This window comes from Momordica charantia (genome assembly GCF_013281855.1).
Source record: "Momordica charantia cultivar OHB3-1 chromosome 8 unlocalized genomic scaffold, Mcharantia_2.0 BLBB01000008.1, whole genome shotgun sequence".
Classification (NCBI taxonomy): domain Eukaryota; kingdom Viridiplantae; phylum Streptophyta; class Magnoliopsida; order Cucurbitales; family Cucurbitaceae; genus Momordica; species Momordica charantia.
Genome location: NW_028275166.1, coordinates 8,775,738 through 8,788,056, shown reverse-complemented (window position 1 = coordinate 8,788,056; position 12,319 = coordinate 8,775,738). Strand labels below are relative to the sequence as shown.

The window sequence follows — 12,319 nt, the reverse complement described above, 5'->3', positions numbered from 1 at the left end:
CTAGTAACCGTGCAAGTCCATCAATGAAATTTTCAATGGTGAATCTTGAGGCTTCATCTTTATGTGCAACACGTGATAGCCTGACCATTTCACCCACTGAGAAGTGTTAGCTCTGAACTTCTGTTACTGTATTCAGCATAAAACAATAGGTTCATCGGTATTCTTGACCATTCTGACCATCCACTTGGTTCAACTACATCATCTAGGAAAGTCTCCATAAAAATAACGGTGGAGTAGCTCCTCCACGGTCGTCCAAGAGACATCGTCCCTTGATCCTTGCTTGATTGTATCTCCGGTGACACCGTTACGTTGCAGTTTTGGAAGGTGAAGCCACTCCGTTGTTGCTTTTCGATTTTGAACTGTGCAGTGATAGTAGTGTCCAATATTCGTGCGTATACATTACAGTCTTGGAATATGGCGAGGCCATCTCCAAAAATAAAACCGACACTTCCATATGTATCACACTCCTTGAATAATTGGAAGGATCCCCTCACATAAAGTGTGTCTTGATAAGCCATAAGGACACACTTATAATAGGCTGTATAATTAGCTTGACTTAGAACTGCCACCGCTTGCCCATTTTCTGGACCGGCAGTGTTTTGAAACGTTAGAAAATTGGGCCATGAAATGTTTAGCCTTCACAGCTACAGAAATATAACACGTCCTTATATTAGAAATAGAAATTGAAATTATAACTCATACACTTACATAATTTTAAGCAGAATGTTAAATAGATCAAGAAGATAGGGAATTACTAGAGTGTGGCAGAGGAGGTAGTTGAGAATCCAGAGCGATTGCTTCGATCGTCAACGATGACAATGGTAGACGCATCGTCTCCGATCAACGATATAAATGTTTTTTGTGTTGGAACTTCAACGTGTTCTCTATAAATCCCAGGTTTGATATGGGTGTTAAATCTGGTCATACCGTTATTGGGTGCTGCAGCTATAGCATCGCTAATATGGACGTAATCTCCGCTACCGTCCAACAACATGGTTGCATTAAAAGTGATCAAACAGTGGGAGAACTCCACAGAGTGGAGAAGGAGAAAAACAAACCACGTGAAATAACTCAGAGCTTGGACTGCCATTATCGACTTTGAGAGCACAGAGAAATAAGAAAAAAAGCTAAGGATTGATTTTGAAGAAGAAGAAGAATAAAGCTGTGACTAATTTTGAACTTGAACTATGAGGTTGAGGACTGCCATATTTATATAATGAAAACCGTGTAAAAACTCAAAAGTTGGGTTATTTTTACTTTTAAATAAAAGTGGGGTTATTAATAAGAATATAACTGTAGTAATTTTCGATTTATTTTTCGAAATTAGCTTGAAATTTTAACAAATGTCATAATGGATCAAATGGATTGATCCCTCTAGCTTACAGTGGCTAATTAGTCTGTAACTAGCTTATTTAGTTTTAATCAAATTTTACAATTATTTAATCTAAAAGATTATGTAAATTTAGATTCCAAAGAAATAGACTACCTAAAAACTTAAACCAAACACAAGTGAGAGATTTGGAAACATTCCTATGGAGAGATTATGTAAATTTCGAGTCACTTATGGAGAGATTTGGAACCCTTAATCCAGTATTGGAACTTTGAAAACCTACTTACAACTATTAAACATAATTGAGAAATATATAGTATTTTCGTTTTAAAATAAACTGAAGAAAAATGTCGATTAGTTGGGCAGATTCGAATCATGGTCATGATGTACTCAAGGAATATTATTTTAAATAAGGTAATTTAATTTCTCTAATACAGATGGAAAAGAACACACATATATATTATATGGCAAATTTTCACATCTTTATCCTAATAATAGAGATATTTTATTTTTGGTGAAATTGATGATGAATTTACTGATTTTAGTTCAAATAGCTACCACGTCCCTACTTGCCTAAGCTAGTCTAGTTTTATGCTTTAAGATATGACTTGTGAGAAGGCAGAGAGCAAAAAAAAGCCTCATTATTGAATTTGAAGAAGAAGATAAAATATGTATTTTTTATGCTAAATTAGGTAAAAAATGGATTTATTAATTTAAGAAAAATGAAATATAATTGTAATAAATAGTAATTTTAAATTTCTTCTTCAAAATAAACTTGAAATTTTAACCAACAATAAAATAGAGCAAATGGATTAATTTCTTGTTATGTTATAATGAGTTCTTTTTTATTATTATTATTATTTTGCTTTTTGTGGACAGTTAATATGTACTTGAGTTATTTATTTTCAATCAAAATTTACAAGTATCGCTCTTTTTTTTTTTTTTTTTTTTGTAAATTAATATTGCTCATTTAAAAGATTGTTTTCGGGCATCCAGTTGTCATATATATATATATATATGGTAATTAAGGATATGTATGGTAATTAAGGAAATGTTGTCTACCTATACATTCCTTGGTTATAACAATTTCCTTTTATTCAGTGATATTCACAATAACTCTATTTAATGCACGAAAATACGAAATTGAAAACCCTATTTTCAAACAAAATGACTCATTATGCCTTCAATATAAATATAAAACATTTACACAATGCAGAAGAACAAGTTCTCAAAGAAAAGAAAAATGAATCAATTACATGTTCTTGTTTTTATAATTTTATTTACCTGTTCTGTAGCTGCCAATGTTATAGATCCGAAGACGGAGCTGGCGAATGATTTTATCCGAGATACATGCAACAAATTTGAATTGAAAGAGCTTTGCATTACTGTGATCAATTCAGATGTTCGTGAAGATTTGAAATCAAACTTGACTGGTCTTCTCACCATACTCGTCAACCATACTTTCTATGCTGTTGTTGATAATCATTCTTACCTTGACAATCAAATACAAAGTGGACATTTAGGGAGCCGAACACGTCAGGTTTTTGTTGGGTGCTTGGATGATTATCGAATGATCCAAAATTCTCTAAACTATATATTGACGGAAAAGCTATTGAAGGAACATAATTCAGATTTGAATTTGGATTTGTCACAAATTGCTAGTTATTTAACTACTTGTGAGGATGATTTCGTGGAGTTTACACCCGAGCCCCCGATTTGGAAGTCTCGCTTTGATCATGTGTCGTCATTCATGATACTCTTATTCGACATGACAAATCTCAGCCAATGTGGTCGTGTTACACCGGTTTGTTAAGTTATCCAAGTTCATATTGGTTTGCTCTCATGCACTTTATATTTTGTTGTTGTTGTCCTTTCTAATATATTTTAATAAAGGTTGTGTGTTTTTTGTTGGGTCAACATAACCTGCGTTTTATATTAAAAATATCTCTTTAACATAGTCTTTTAATCTTAATCTCACAAGCAAATATAATGAAGGTAGTGACGATTACATTATATTGTGTCCCTTTGACATCGGCAATTCAAATTTTAACCTAACATTTATTGTGCTGGAAAAATGAAAAAGTCAATTTTGTATCGTAATTTTTCCTAACTTGCTCCAATAAATTTTCTAGAGCATTTGTAGTTAATAATTAGGCAATTTCTATTTTTTTGAAATATAACAAATATCTTTTTCCTATCTTGAAAATTTGAAGTATAATATTGTAAAGTTCTCCTAACCTTTAACCCTGTGTAAATTCCATATTTATATTAGTTAATCAAAACACAAATTTTCGATTTTTTTAGTACAAAACTTATGAGAAATTACCTCATGCTTCTTCCAAAAAATCTCTGATGTCCCTTCTTCTTTTCTTTTTTTCCATTCTTTGTAATCAAAATTTTAGAGATTCTAAATCTAGTTTCTCATTTGGCGCAAACACTAATTGTTCAAGGATTGTTTTTTGAGTTCATGATATCGGGCATTACATAATCCTATTTCATATTTTATATAGTTTATATTCCCTTCCCTTGGTATTTTTCAATGGAAAATGAAACCAATAGATTATAAATGGAATTGAAAAAGAATATATGTACGTAAATACTTAAGTTCGGAAGGGTGAGAATATATTATATTGTTTTTTAGTACAACGTGTGAGGTGTGGATCAAACTCACAACCTAGATATATGTCAATTACACTGAGCTATGCTCATTTTGGCCATATTTTTGTTTTTTAAAAAATATAATGATATGCCAATTTTTCAATAGTGGTTAGAATAGAGACATGACTTACGTACGTATATAATAATGATAATAAATTATAGTTTCATTCTTTTTTATCTTATATTATAAAAGAAAATAAACTTTGGTAAAGTTTTCTATTAGTGTACTGTGTATAGGTGTATATACAATATACAAAAGCATAAATGTATGATTCAAAATATTCAGCTTAAAATGCTCAATAAAGTTTTCACTAACACAATTTTTACAATTATGTTTTGAAAAAATAAAAATAAGAAATTGCTTAAAGAATGGTGTAAAGTATGTATCATTATGAAATTGTTAGTATTGAAATTGTTTGATGATCCAACTAAATTGTTACAAAGTTCTTGATCGATTTATTCATGTAGGTTAAAGTTTCGTGGCCTCGTTCCTTTTTAATTTTGTTACCTATTTTCTCTTATTTTTAGTCAATTGCCTTTAATTTCTTTTTCTAAATTGATTGGTTTCTATCGGTTCCATTGTAATAGAAGGATAATATTAATTAATACTCAAATGCAACAAAGTACATTATAATTAGAATTTCAAATGCTCAAATTCTACTTTAAATTTATTTATAACTACGCGAGCATAATTAAGCTGCATATAGACCACGTCTAAAAGGTATACCAGTTTCTGATAGCCACTCAAGTCCATCAATAAAAATTTCAACGGTGAATCTTGAGGCTTCATCTTCATTATGCAATACGTGATAGCCGGGCCATTTCACCCGCTGAGAAGTGTCAGCTCCCGAACCGCTGTTGTTGTATTCAGCATAAAACAACAAATACACTGGTGTCCGTGGCCATTCCGACCATCCTCCTGGTTCAACTATATCATCTAAGAAAGACTCCATGAAAATAACCGTGGAGTAGTTCCTCCACGGTCGTCCAAGAGACACCGTCACTTGATCCTTGATTGACTGTATCTCTGGTGACACCGTTACGTTGCAATTTTGAAATGTAAAGCCACTGCGTTGATCTTTGTAGGATTTGGACTGTGCGGTGATAGTAGTGCCCAATATTCGTGCATATACATTACAGTCTTGAAATATGGCGAGCCCATCTCCAAAGATGAAATCGATGCTTCCATATACGTCGCACTCCTTGAATAATTGGAAGGCTCCTCTCACATAAAGTGTGTCTTGATAACCCATAAAGACACACTTATAATACGCTGTATAATTAGCTTCACTTAGAACTGCCACGGCTTGTCCATTTTCCGGTCCGGCAGAGTTTTGAAACGTCAGAAATTGGGCCACAAAATGTTTAGCCTTCACAGCTACAAAATAAAAATGTCCACACAAATTGAAACTAAAACTCATACACTCACATAATTTAAGCAGAATGTAAAATAGATCAAGAAGTTAAGATAGTTACTGAATGTGGCAGAGGAAGTAGTCGAGAACCCCGCATGATTGCTTCGATCGTCCACAATGACAGTCGTAGATGCATCATCTCCGATCAACGAAATAAATGTTTTCAGCTCTGGAACTTCAATGTGTTCTTTATAAATCCCAGGTTTGACATGAATATAAAATCTGATTGAACCGTTGTTGGGCGCTGCAGCTATAGCATCGCTAATATGGACGTAATCTCCGCTACCGTCCAACGACACAGTTGCATTAAAAGTGATCAAACAGTGGGAGAACTCCACAGAGTGGAGAAGGAGAAAAACTAACCACATGAAATAACTCAGAGCTTGGACTGCCATTATCGACTTTGAGAGCGCAGAGAAGAAGAAAAAAGCTAAGGATTGATTTTGAAGAAGAAGAACGAATAAAGCTGTGAGATACCGTACTAGTTTTGAACTTGAACTATGAGGTTGAGGACTGCCATATTTATATATAATGAATACCGCGTAAACACTCAAAAGTGGGGGTTTTTTTTTTTACTTTTAAATAAAAGTGGGGTTATTAATAAGAATATAACTGTAGTAATTTTCGATTTACTTTTCGAAATTAACTTGAAATTTTAACAAATGTACGTCATAATGGATCAAATGGATTGATCCCTCTAGTTTAATTAGTCTGTAACTAACTTATTTAGTTTTAATCAAATTTTACGATTATTTAATCTAACAGATTATGTAAATTTAGATTCCAAAGAAATAGACTACTAAAAACTTAAACCAAACCATTAATAAGCTAACACAAAAATTATTGGATAATTAATTCGCGTTATAGATTATATCACTTTTGCATATATTATAGTTTCATTGAGTTCTGTTTGGGGGTAAACACACCCGGGACACGTGGAGGACCATTATTCGTGTTTGAAGAAATTAGATAAAAAGGATTGCTTAGGTCCATCTCGGCCCCGCCGAGGAGACCAAGTTGGCCCGCTGTAAAAGACTAAGTGCGGGCACCAAAGTTCGACCTGGTTAGGGTCCGACCTGCTCGGAACCCGACAAGCCCGATATGAGAAAAAGACATGTAACCGCCGGTCGTGTGTACTGTCGGATCCACTACCTATAAATAGAGTAGTTCATTTCACGCTCAGGTATCGAATCTCACCTCGAACTAAATAAGGAGTCTGATCTATACTGACTTGAGCGTCGGAGTGCTTACCCTCTTGTGCAGGTCCACTCTAGTGTTCAGGTTGGAACCAGAGGCCGGGTTCGAGCTTGATTCGTGAAGAACCGTTGTGCAGATTCCTGCATAAACATTTGGCGCCGTCTGTGGGAAAGACATCCTAAGTCATCCCGATCTAAAAAAAAAATACATGCAAGGATGGTGCATCCAGCAAACTCTGCCAATACGACAGAACAGAGGGGTGCGAACGCTGACAATGGCCCTCAGCGAGACCTCGGTGCAAGAATAGGCGAGACCAGGTCCGAGCAGGGCAAGAGGGAGATCTGCCGCGCAGATCTGCCCGCTATGCGAATCAAGAGCTACCACCTGCTCACCTGAAACCCTCAAAAGCCAACAGAGGCCGAGGAGGGATGTCGAGAAAGGCCTCCCAAAGGGCCAATCAGGAAGCAGACCCCGAAGCTCTGTCTACTCTCCAGCGCGAGTTGGATGATATGCGCCATCGATTGCGCACAATGGAAGAAATCTATGCCGAGGCAACGCGTGCTAACCGAACTACGTCTCCCTCTATAGCTCCGGGCGCACCCGGAGAAAAGGGAGCTCCATCTATCCAACCTGGCGATCGCGAGCCCATTCCCAACGATGGAGGAGTGGATTACAGCTTGTGGGATAACGATCTGAGAAAACATCTCACTGAAAAGAAGAAGAGAGCATCTCGGGAGCCGGAAGGCTCTCCTTCCTACTCCCGAGAATTCTCCAACTCGAACCTAAAGGCTCAATCAAAATACAAGCCTCTAGCACCAGAAGCTGTGATCACTAGGGAAGAGTTCGACCTGATGAAGCACAAGTTCGATGAGCAGGTCGAGGCGCTTAAGGCCAGGTGCGAGAAGAAAGACTGTTCGTTCGACGATGGCGACTTGGGAGAATCGCCATTCACCGCGGACATCCTGGAGGCTCCAATCCCTCCGAAGTTCAAGACTCCCGCCATGAAGCCGTATGACGGGTCTAAGGACCCTAAAGACTATGTTGAGGTCTTCAAGGGCCTCATGGACTTTCAAGCGGCGACAGATGCGATCAAATGCTGCGCTTTCCAGATCGCACTTACCGGCAGCGCGCGCCTGTGGTAACGAAGATTGCCGGCCAGGTCGATCTCGACCTACTCCCAACTAAGGAAGGAATTCATCAGTCAGTTCTCCTCTCGGCATTATGACAGAAAGACAGCGACTCACCTTGCCACCATCAGGCAGAGGGAAGGAGAGACGCTGAGAGAATATGTCACAAGGTTCCAGGAGGAGCAGCTAAAGGTCGTGCACTGCTCCGATGATTCGGCCATGTGCTACTTCCTCACAGGCCTGGCCGATGAAACCTTAACCATAAAACTTGGAGAGGAGGCTCCAGCCACCTTCGCCGAAGTATTGCAAAAGGCGAAAAAAGTCATTGATGGGCAAGAGCTCCTCCGAACCAAGACTGGCCGACCTGAAAAGCAGGTCGATCAGAAAAAACTAAGCCAGGAGAAAAGGAAGACTGATGTCAGGTCCAAAGAAAAGGGACTATCCTCCTCCAGTAGCAGAACATAGTATCGTAGGACGGAGAGCGGCCCTACCCGGAGCCGACCTTATGAACGGTACACTCCAACCACCATCCCCATCTCCGAGATACTCACGAACATCGAGGAAAGCGGGATGGAAAAACTCCTCAAGCGACCTGAGAAGCTCCGAGGAGACCCAGAAAAACGCAACAAAGATAAGTATTGTCGTTTTCATCCCGATCACAGCCACAATACGACAAGTTACTGGGAGTTGAAGCGCTAGATTGAAGACCTCATTCAAGACGGCTACTTCAAAAAATTCGTGGGCAAACCGAGGTCTAACTCGGTCGAAAAAAATAAAGAGAGGAAGCGTTCAAGAACGCCGCCTCGACGAGAAGACCGGCCGGCGGTTATCAATAAAATTTTCGGAGGTCCGAGCGGGGGCCAGTCCGGAAACAAGAGAAAGGAGCTAGCTAGGGAGGCCAGGCGCGAAGTGTGCATCATCATGGAGCAGAAGCCCACTTGCTCCATCACTTTTGGCGACGCCGACCTGGAGGGGGTCCACTTGCCTCACAACGATGCACTGGTGATTACCCCCTAATTGATCACGTCCTGGTCCGGAGAGTGTTGGTCGATGGAGGCGCATCTGCCAACATCTTGTCCCTCCCAACATATCTAGCATTGGGATGGACCAGGTCACAATTGAAGAAGAGTCCAACACCTTTGGTTGGATTCTCTGGAGAATCGGTCTCCCCAGAAGGGTGCATTGACCTACCGGTAACTATCGCACAAGATGCTACCCAAGTAACGCAGATGGCCGAGTTTGTGGTAATCGACGGCAAGTCGGACTACAATGCCATCTTCGGGAGACCCATCATCCATTCATTCCGGGTCGTCCCATCCACACTGCATCAAGTCTTGAAGTATTCAACCCCGAATGGGGTGGGCACGGTCCGAGGTGAGCAAAAAACCTCACGGGAGTGTTATGCATCCGCACTCAAGGGGTCGGCGGTATGCACCCTTGAAGAACAAACTAATCGTGGCAAGCTGCAGGAGTCAGAGGCCGACCTACCAAAGGAAAGCAAAAGGCAGTTCTCCCCGCCAACAGAAGAGCTCGAGCTTGTTCCTTTACTTAGCCCCGAAAAGCAAGTAAGCATAGGAACCAAGCTAGGGGCCACTGACAGGGAAGAATTGATCAACTTCCTCAGGTCTAACTCGGACGTCTTCGCATGGTCTCACGAGGACATGCCTGGTATCGACCCGAAGATCATGGTGCATCGCCTCGACATAGACCCATCATCCCGACCTGTAAAGCAAAAAAGAAGACCTGTAAATAAAGAGAGAAGTGATGTAATTGTTGAGGAAGTAAACAAACTCTTGAAAGCTGAATATATACGAGAAATTATGTATCCTGAGTGGCTCTCTAACGTGTATTAGTTAAAAAATCCAACGGGAAGTGGAGGATGTGCGTGGACTTTACAAATCTAAATAAGGCATGCCCAAAAGATTGCTTTCCCCTTCCAAGGATCGACCAGCTCGTGGACGCAACAGCCGGACACGAGTTACTCACCTTCATGGATGCCTACTCCGGATACAATCAAATTAAAATGCATTTGCCAGACCAAGATCACACCGCGTGCATAACAGACCAAGGTCTGTACTGCTACAAGGTGATGCCTTTTGGCCTAAAGAATGCGGGTGCGACCTACCAAAGGATGGTGAACAAAATGTTCGCCAAGCAAATCGGTCGGAATATGGAAGTGTATGTGGACGACATGCTTGTCAAGAGCAAGCAGTCAAAGTCGCATCTTTCCGATCTGACCGAAGCCTTTGGAGTGCTACGCAAGTACCAAATGAAGCTCAATCCGACCAAGTGCGCCTTCGGAGTCTCCTCGGGAAAATTCCTTGGTTTTATGGTAAATAACCGTGGGATTGAGGCTAACCCAGAGAAGATAAAGCCGTGCTCGAGATGGAGGCACCCAAGACTCTAAAGCAGCTTCAGTGCCTCAATGGCAGGATCGCAGCCTTGAATAGGTTCGTGTCAAGATCGACAGACAAATGTCTTCCGTTCTTCAAAGTTCTTTGGAAGAAGGGACCGTTTGAATGGACGGAAGAATGTGAACAAGCGCTGGGACGGTTAAAAGACTATCTCTGCTCGGCACCTCTACTCGCAAAGCCACTACCAGGGGAAAAACTCTATTTGTATATGACAGTATCTGCTAGCGCCGTCAGCTCGGCACTGATCAAGCAGGAGGGTGCGAGTCAAAGCCCTGTTTATTACACCAGTAAGTCCATGACTGAGGCCGAGACCAGATATCCCCAAATGGAGAAGCTGGCCCTTGCTTTAGTCACCTCGGCCCGAAGACTTAGGCCGTACTTCCAAGCGCACACGGTCGTAGTATTTACAAACTTACCCCTGAAAAATATCTTCCTTAAGCCTAAACCATCAGGGCGTCTGATGAAGTGGGCATTGGAATTGAGCGAGTACGACATCCAGTTCGAGCCCAGAACTGCGATGAAAGGACAAGCAGTGGCCGATTTTATCGCAGAGCTCAATCCACCACCTCAGTCGGTCAAATCCGACCTCCCGTGGAGGATCTTCGTTGATGGATCTTCTAACGAGAGGGGGTGCGGGGCAGGAATCCTCTTGCTCGCACCAGGAGGTGAACGATTCGAGTATGCTCTACGATTCAACTTTCGGACGTCAAATAATGAGGCCGAGTATGAAGCACTCCTAGCAGGCCTGCGCGTTGCCAAAGGACTGGGGGCCAATCACGTTAAAGTTTTTAGTGACTCCCTGCTAATTGTAAATCAAATCAAGGAGGAGTACCAAGCGAAGGACCCCCGGATGGAAAAGTATTTGAGCAAGGTCAGATCGCACCTCGCCCAGTTCGGGACTTACGAGGTAAGTCAAGTTCCAAGATCTGAGAATTCTAACGCAGACGCCTTAGCCAAGTTGGCATCAGCATATGAGACCGACCTGGCTAGGTCGGTCCCGGTTGAAATCTTGGACACCCCTTCAGTCTTGGAGCCAGATGTAATGGAGGTTGATGCTCCATCACCCACTTGGATGGACCCAATCGTGGAGTTCATCGAAGGAAACCCACCGCAAGATCCGAAGGAGCAAAAGAAGATGGCACGAAGAGCAGCTCGGTTCATACTCCGAGAAGGAAGGTTGTACCAACGTGGCTTCTCCCTGCCTCTTCTCAAGTTGTGTGACTCCCGAAGAAGGCCTTTACATTCTTAGGGAAGTTCATGAAAGGGTGTGTGGAAACCACTCTGGCGCCAGGTCGTTGTCGGCCAAGGTGGTTCGACAAGGGTACTATTGGCCCAGTGTTGAGCAGGATGCAAAGCAGTTTGTGAGAGCTTGCGACAACTGCCAGCGTTTCGTAAACATTATCCATCAACCTCCCGAACTGCTCACCCCCATCTCGGCCCCATGGCCATTTGCGCAATGGGGGGTGGACATCATAGGTCCTTTACCTCAGGGCAAAGGACAAACAAAGTTCGCCGTTGTCGCTGTGGACTACTTCACTAAGTGGGCTGAAGCCGAGGCACTATCCCACATCACAGAGTCCAGAGTCACGTCGTTCGTATGGACAAACATTGTGTGCCGCTTTGGCATACCCAATGCTATTGTGACGGACAACGGAAGACAATTTGACAATGCAAAGTTCAAGGACTTTTGCAGAAAACTTGGTATAAGCCACCTCAGTTCGTCCCCTGCGCATCCAAAAGCGAACGGACAAGTTGAAGCAGTAAACAAGATCATAAAGCGAGGGCTCAAGCTAAGGTTGGACTCCAGAAAGGGAAGATGGGCCGAGGAGCTACCTGAAGTTCTGTGGTCATATCGAACCACCCCAAGGGAGTCAACTGCCGAAACTCCGTTCTCGCTAGCCTTTGGTTCCGAAGCTGTTGTACCAGTTGAGATCGGCATACCAACAGACAGGGTAGAGCAGTACGAGCCAACGAGGAACGAGGAAGAGTTACTTCTTAACCTGGACTTATTGGAAGGGAAAAGGGAAATGGCTCAGATGCGCTTAGCAGAGTATCAGAACAGAATGGCTAAGCATTACAATGCCCGAGTGCGACCTCGAAGTTTCCAAGTCGGACATTTGGTCTTAAGGAAAATTCAGAGTCATGTCGGCACCCTTGACCCAAGTTGGGAGGGACCAT

The 12,319-nt window shown here is 41.5% G+C and overlaps 2 protein-coding genes across 2 annotated transcripts; one reads left to right on the top strand and one right to left on the bottom strand.

The window, feature by feature from the left end:
• Window positions 1–4,633: 4,633 nt before the first annotated feature.
• On the bottom strand, window positions 4,634–5,874 carry LOC111016876 (putative pectinesterase/pectinesterase inhibitor 39). The gene is made up of 2 exons (XM_022292431.2): window positions 5,465–5,874; window positions 4,634–5,366 (listed from the first exon to the last, which is right to left on the bottom strand). Exons 1-2 carry the CDS (start codon window positions 5,796–5,798, stop codon window positions 4,681–4,683), a joined length of 1,020 nt encoding a protein of 339 aa, XP_022148123.1. The 5' UTR covers window positions 5,799–5,874; the 3' UTR covers window positions 4,634–4,680.
• A 4,784-nt stretch (window positions 5,875–10,658) lies between these two features.
• On the top strand, window positions 10,659–11,390 carry LOC148209473 (uncharacterized). The gene is made up of 2 exons (XM_088128014.1): window positions 10,659–11,012; window positions 11,100–11,390. The coding sequence occupies exons 1-2, from the start codon at window positions 10,659–10,661 to the stop codon at window positions 11,388–11,390; spliced, it is 645 nt and encodes a 214-aa protein (XP_087984140.1).
• The last annotated feature ends 929 nt before the right edge of the window (window positions 11,391–12,319 follow it).

Bases quoted from the DNA above. Each gene is read 5' to 3' on its own strand.
- LOC111016876 (XM_022292431.2), bottom strand. From the start codon at position 5,798: ATGGCAGTCCAAGCTCTGAGTTATTTCATGTGGTTAGTTTTTCTCCTT. The intron at 5,367-5,464 runs GTAACTATCTTA...TTTATTTTGTAG, and splicing joins TACTTCCTCTGCCACATTCA to CTGTGAAGGCTAAACATTTT.
- LOC148209473 (XM_088128014.1), top strand. From the start codon at position 10,659: ATGAAAGGACAAGCAGTGGCCGATTTTATCGCAGAGCTCAATCCACCA. The intron at 11,013-11,099 runs GTCAGATCGCAC...GCCTTAGCCAAG, and splicing joins TGGAAAAGTATTTGAGCAAG to TTGGCATCAGCATATGAGAC.